This window comes from Kryptolebias marmoratus, linkage group LG22 (assembly GCF_001649575.2).
Source record: "Kryptolebias marmoratus isolate JLee-2015 linkage group LG22, ASM164957v2, whole genome shotgun sequence".
Classification (NCBI taxonomy): Eukaryota; Metazoa; Chordata; class Actinopteri; order Cyprinodontiformes; family Rivulidae; genus Kryptolebias; species Kryptolebias marmoratus.
Window position 1 is genome coordinate 16,942,088 of NC_051451.1, and position 6,547 is coordinate 16,948,634.

Genomic DNA, 6,547 nt, shown 5'->3' on the forward strand with positions numbered 1-6,547 from the left:
TCATGCAAAAGCAGAAAAATAAAAACAGTTTGTATATTGTCATTGCCGCTTTGGAACACATTGGATGCAGTGGCGCAGCTTGCATTAATATTGTACAATTGAAGAAAACATCGTTGATAAATTATGTATAATAAGCACTTACATTGTATGGCCTAAGTCTCTCTTGAGTTTGGGCACTCGCCTCTTCAGGAAGAGATACCACTCCTCCTGTGCCCATCATCTAAAAAGCAACAAGAGACAATTGAAAAAGACAAAAAAACAAAAACAAAACAAAAAAAGTGGATACATTTCTTTTGCATATGATTTTTTTAAAGAAAAAAAACATAAAACATGAGGCATCATAAAGCAAATCCATGAAGCCGTTTCTGTTCAAATTCACCTCTAATTTTATAAAGTGAGCACATTTCCTGTAACTGAAACTTCTCATAAAATAATCACTCACCCTGATGGTCGCCTCGAGCTCTCCCACGCTTCTCTTTCCACCTGGTAGCCATCCATAGGACCAGTGCTGGCACAGAGTGACCTGGGCCACCAGTGCCAACAACAACACCTGCACCATAACTCTGCTGTTCGCCTTCATTAAAACTGCAGGGGAAGCCAAATATGTAATAAAAAACACTAAAGTCACACCACCTCACTCACAGCTCTACAGCTCCCAGATCAAGGGTTGCACGACACAAAGCATCACCAAACACTAATAAACAGTAATTTAGACTGTAATTAATAAGAAGGCAAAGTCTGATAATAAACATTTAACAAACTTCGCTGAAGACTATCTCACCTCTGCGTTTGCCTTGTTAGCATGTGGTGCATTAGCCAGAGGGGGATTTTATAGCTGTTGAACAAGGCTGCTGTCAGGATTATAATCCCCTCTTTGCAGGTGTGACACATTTACGGACTAATGGGACACAAAACACAACTAATGGAGCTGGCTAAGTGCTCAGATATGCTGACATCACTTGGAGGGTTCAACCGGCATTAAATATATATTACAAAACATATTTGTGATGTATTGGATGCATCTGTGTAGAGGTGCTCAAAAAAAAAAAAAGAAGAAAAACAGACAACATTTGGATGAAATCTGACGTTTATCTCCATCTATAATTTATTGGATACTGCTTTTAGCAAAGAGGAAAAAAGCAGAAACATCACAGAAAGAAGATTCTTTTGCATTTGTTATGCTCGCTGCAAGGCTTTACTGCCATTACCCTTATTTATTTCTTTAGCATAAGAAAAGATTAAAGTCAACAATGCTGTTATGCTGAATGACCACAACAGATATTTATGTACACAAAAAAAAAAAAAAAATCAGTGAGTCCAGTATAAACCAATCTCTTACAAATGTTTTAGAGGCACAAACACAGTAAAAAGACTTTCAAATAAACTGTAAACTCTTATGTCTGATGCTCTGAAAATTTAAACACAGAGTTTGAAAAAAAAAAAAGAAAACACTTTATGCTGCAGTGATGCAGTTTAAATATGAATGAGAAATACATCGTATTGTATCAAATTCTGTGAACTGGTTTTTCAGTCATTTCTCTGAAAAATCACAGACATGTTTAATCCCTGTTTTTGGAAATTGAGACAGCACAGTTTAATGAGCTAGAGGTGAAGAAGAAGACAAATAAAGATGTCCAAAAGAATTTTCCTCTAGATTTTTAACCCACTCATTTGCAAAAAACTGTGTACAGTAAAAAAAGATTGTTTACTCAATTGGTAATCTATACATTGACCCACCATTCAAAAACAATACAACCATCCGTGTACACTCTTTCAAACTGTTCATGTAAGATCTAAACAAAGATACAGTAAATATCTGGCTCATCATTTGTAAATTTGTCACTTTGTGACAACTTTTTTTTAAAATCCTGATTAGAACAATGTCTAATCGATATGGCACTGGTTTATGCAAAATGCAACTGTGTAAAGTTGGTTTGATAAACTGGAAATTATTTTAAAAGCTGAAAAGTAAGGACGATTGAAAGGATGCATTTAAATTTCATGAAATAACACATTAGTTTTCCGCCTGTTTCAATGTGAGCTAATTGTGTGTTGCCAAGTTAGGCACCAGTCCAGCGTTGCCACAGGCAAAGAAAAAAAAAATATATCACCGAGGCTGAATGAAACTGCAACAGGCACCAGCTGTTAAATTAATTTCAGATAGAAGTGAGGTAATATACAGAAGCCAACAGAAATAAATGTGTAGAATTATTCTCTTCCTGTCTGAGCAAAACATAGACCATAAATAATATTTACATATTAGAAAGAAATCATTTTACTTACACGTTTTAACAATTCTATTTATCAAAAACCATAACTTATTGTCTCAAAGCCACATATTACACGGGCTCTCCTGTTTCTCACATGGCACAACATTTTTAGTTCTGCGGTGAAATTCAAAATGTAAAAAGCTTTAGAAAACAACATAAAAAAAATGCATACTTTCATTTGAGCGATATGTACAGGAAAGTTCCTTGACAGGTTCTATTTAAAATTGGCGTAGTCTGAGAAAATGTCAATAAAGTCCTGGACCACTCTGTAGCAGAAGTCATATTGCTCCTGGAAGGAAAAGCAAGAAGGAGAAGCATTACTGTGTATATGAGTAGGAACTATTCCAAACAACACAACTATAAACAGGGTGATTTTCTTTTTTTTTTTTCGTTTTCTTAATTTTTTATTTTTTTTCACACTTACCACAGTTTGAACCATGTGTGGTCTCTGCATACGTAAACTTTTGACAGTCTGAAAAACATCCAGGAGGCCTTCGGCTTTTACTCTTTCCAGAATGTTGCTGAGTGCAATAAACGTCCCGGTCCGTCCCGCACCAGCACTGAGGACAAATACCGTAGGAATTAATAGGCAACAACATGACAACCACATTCGCTAAAAGTTATTTCAATACTGAGATCTGTCACAGAACTGCAAAGTGAGATGATTAAAAAAAATTCACAGAGAAAGATTTGAATTCTTTTACTACAGAATTGCAACTCATCTAATTCGAGCACATCTGCTTTCATTTAACCTAAAAAGTTAGCAAGAGTAAAGGTGACCTTTGTGTAATGGCTCTTGTAATTATCCTCACTTAAAGAGAAGCTAATCCAAACGCTAACACTAATCAGTTTGGAAGCTCAGTGTTTGACTGAGTCAATGTTTACAATGATGGTGGGATGAAGAGAAAAAAGAACGAGCAAAAGAGGGAGAGAGCGAATGCGAGAGAGAGAGAGAGAGAGAGAGGTATAACTCGGAAGAGAAAGTGTAGAGAGACGTTAGGGATTGCATTGGGTTAGCCCCATTCCCCTGAGACGGGGAAAAAAAGCTTTAAAAAGCCCTCCTAGACAAGTGGTGATGAAGGAATAGAAGCAAGTGATGACACCATTTCCTGTCGTTAGCTCATCTTATCAGATTAATCATAGTGGGAGTCAGAGGAGATTTCACTTTGAGAGGTTTTAATTGACTGTGAATCAGTGGATTGGATCAATCCCATCGGGGCATGCTGCTTTAGAATCACTTCACCTGAAGCTAGGTTCTGATCAAAGCTTTCGCAGCTAAGTCTTTATAAGGGATCACATAAGTGGTTTAGGAGTTGAATGCTGGGTCTACTGAGGAAATGTACACATTATTGTAACAGACATTTGTAGGAACCAAAAAAAATGTATCTATAAAACTGGAATTACAGATAATAAAAAGGGCAGGGTGAAAGAAAAGCACAAGCAGAAGATTTACAACATGATGAGCGACATTGTCCAAGGGAAGCTCCTCACCTGCAGTGTACAACTATGGGACGGTTTCCAGACTGCTGCTGCTGCCTCTGAACCGCGGCTATGATGTCGATCATCCCCCGTCCCTCTCCTGGTATCCCGATCTCAGGCCATCCGTGGAAGTGGAAGTGGCGAACGTGCTGTGACTGCTTTTCCTGATGGGAATAGCAAACTGAAGCCTTAAATTCTATCACCTAAAAGCATTCAACATGATGCAGATTTATGAACTTTTAAATGCATCACACAGACAAAGACAGTTCACAAATAAAAACGGGGCAGGGACTGTGTTAAAAATTATTTAGATAATATTTGATTATTATTCTCTAATAGACTAATCTCTAAAAATAAAAACAACTTATTAATATGTCACGTTACGTACATGTTTGTAGGTGAGAACCAGGTCTCTGCGAGTGTAGGTATCACACTGTGTTTCTCCAGTCAGCTCCAATGTGTAATCTCCAAATGTTACACTGCCCTCTGATGGCCAATACTGGAAACACTTTTCCTGGTTGGAACAGTGACATGTAAATCAACTTTGGCTACATTTGACTGATTTCTGTGTGGCTTTCGGCATTTTATTTCAGGCATGCGATACAAGCAACATAAAACAAAGAAATGCATGCACAAATTGCTCAAACGTAATACGAAATAACAATAACAAAAGTGATTATTTAATTGTGCAGATCCGCAGCTCAGCATTTCAAACAGTACCTGCTCCCTCTCTTTGAGCTCGGTGAGCATAACGATTGAATGACACCTCCACTCCCACACCATCCTCCAGAAGTCCTCCACTGTGTGAGACAGGGGGCCCTGGGTTGCGATAAAATAGTCCTTCTGCCGGTAGCCCTGGAGGGCAGATCATCCAGTAAACAACACTTGAGAGTGCAGCAAACATCATATTTTGCATTGTTTGTAAAGGAAACAATGAGCTTTATTTATACTTCTATGGGAAATCTATACAAGAGGTCGAGGGGGAGAGCTTACATCAATAAAGGAGGCATTGATGTAGTCTGTAAACTCCTGTCCTCTTTTCACAGAGAGTATTACTCGGTTGAAATCATCTGCGAAAGAAAAGGAAAAAGAAACTTTTCACAAGTAAAATTAAAAGCCTGAATGAGCTTATGGAGACAAAATATCCTTATTAAGACCAAACAAGCAGCTCTGCATAGAGTAAAAAGTTTTACTTTGCCACTTTACTCACAACTTAAAAAAAAAAGCAAATGTCACTGATCACACTGACATGAACTGATCAGACAGATATCTATGTACAGCATCTATAAAATCACCAGTAGTGTGGTACTTTGATGTTACTTGATGTGATGTATTATGAAAACTGTTCAGAGCAGAAGAGTCGATCTTACACGGAATAATCTGGAGCACACGGTTCTTCCTCATGTTGGCTGGAAGGTTCCCAGTCCTCATGTTTTCCTTCATTATTCGAACGTTGGTCAGCTTCTGATGGGAGAAAGAAGGGGGGGATTGACGTGATTAAAAAAAAGGTTAAGCTGTATATGCTAAACCGGAGGATTTTTAACAAAGTCAAAGCTTTACAATGCTTTAATAGCGTTAACAATCTAAAACACTAAGGCTGGACAGAGTCACTTTCTTGTAGGGAGAGAATAAAAACAAAAGGATAAAAGAGATTGGCGTGATCCCACTCAGTGTGTGGAGAGCTATGGAGGGCTGTGCAGCAAAAATGTGAAATTTTCTCAAAGCTAAAACAAATTCTAAGTGGCAGATGGTGGTGTCTTATAAAGTTTCACTTGATCCAAATCATTGTTATTTATGTTACCACTGCCAAGAGCAGCACCCTGGGCAATATTTCCATGATAATATAACAGTGCAAAGCACGGAGTGATGGGGACGATTCACTCTTGACTGAATTGTTTAAGACAGCGCTTCTTCCTTCGTACCCTGAATTCCTCCTCCAGGCCCAGCCTGTCGTGGGGGGCCCTGGTGTTGTGAAGCCTTTGCAGATGGCCCTCCAGAGAGCACACATCCAGCTCTGTGTCTCCATACAGATAGTACTCCAACAGAGCCTGGTAGATAAAGGAGTACTGCATCTGAGGCACAAAAAGAGAGGAAGCCATAACCATTGTGGATTTAGTTTGCCAAACTATTTTCCTCTATTTTTTTTTTTTTTTGTATCACACACACAAGACACACACAGGGTTGTTTTCCAAGCCTGCGCTTGTTTATGCTGTGACCGGAGCAGCGAGTTGAGCTGTCAGTTCAAGGTACAACAGGTCGGAAGGGTCGAGACTTACATCTGTCTGGATAAGTTGACAGCGCTGTTCTCGTATTCTGCTCACAAAGCCGAAGACATCCACTCGCTGCTCCATGTGCATCATGTCGATCATGCTGTCAATGACAATGAACGTCCCGGTCCTTCCGACTCCAGCACTGCGGAAACACAAACAAGACAAAGGTCTCCTCCATAACAGTTGCAAAACACAACAGGTCCAGTAACAGAAAATGGTACAACATCCTATTTAAGCAGTGACCATTAAAGCATTCACGGCAATAAAGATACACAACAGCCTCATTCTGTTTTCCACACATAAAACAAATTAAACATGTTTAAATGTCATACTTTCATTGTGTTCTTGTTATTCTAGCTGTTTTTTTTATTTATTTTTTAAACAAGGGAGTCAATTGTGAACGACAACGAGCATATGTGAAAACGCTTCACCTCTGATGCCCAAACACCCCCCCTAATAGATTTACAAGGGTCATTTCGGCAAACTGCACCACTGGGAGCACAAAGCCTGGATTCCACGGGGCGGGGG

At 38.9% G+C, this 6,547-nt stretch overlaps 1 protein-coding gene across 3 annotated transcripts in view; it reads right to left on the reverse strand.

Moving 5' to 3' along the window:
* Positions 1 to 1,075: 1,075 nt before the first annotated feature.
* The window catches only part of LOC108245272 (receptor-type tyrosine-protein phosphatase epsilon-like), a 20,038-nt gene continuing 14,566 nt past the window's right edge, over positions 1,076 to 6,547 (reverse strand). For all 3 annotated transcript variants that reach the window (XM_017432042.3, XM_025009462.2, XM_017432036.3), the window contains exons 13-21: positions 6,026 to 6,161; positions 5,672 to 5,821; positions 5,120 to 5,213; positions 4,743 to 4,819; positions 4,470 to 4,604; positions 4,138 to 4,263; positions 3,762 to 3,913; positions 2,695 to 2,830; positions 1,076 to 2,559 (exon numbers count right to left, since the gene is read on the reverse strand). In XM_017432042.3, coding sequence (XP_017287531.1) covers positions 2,485 to 2,559; positions 2,695 to 2,830; positions 3,762 to 3,913; positions 4,138 to 4,263; positions 4,470 to 4,604; positions 4,743 to 4,819; positions 5,120 to 5,213; positions 5,672 to 5,821; positions 6,026 to 6,161 — 1,081 coding nt within the window. In that variant the 3' untranslated portion in view covers positions 1,076 to 2,484. The remainder of the gene's footprint in view (positions 2,560 to 2,694; positions 2,831 to 3,761; positions 3,914 to 4,137; positions 4,264 to 4,469; positions 4,605 to 4,742; positions 4,820 to 5,119; positions 5,214 to 5,671; positions 5,822 to 6,025; positions 6,162 to 6,547) is intronic.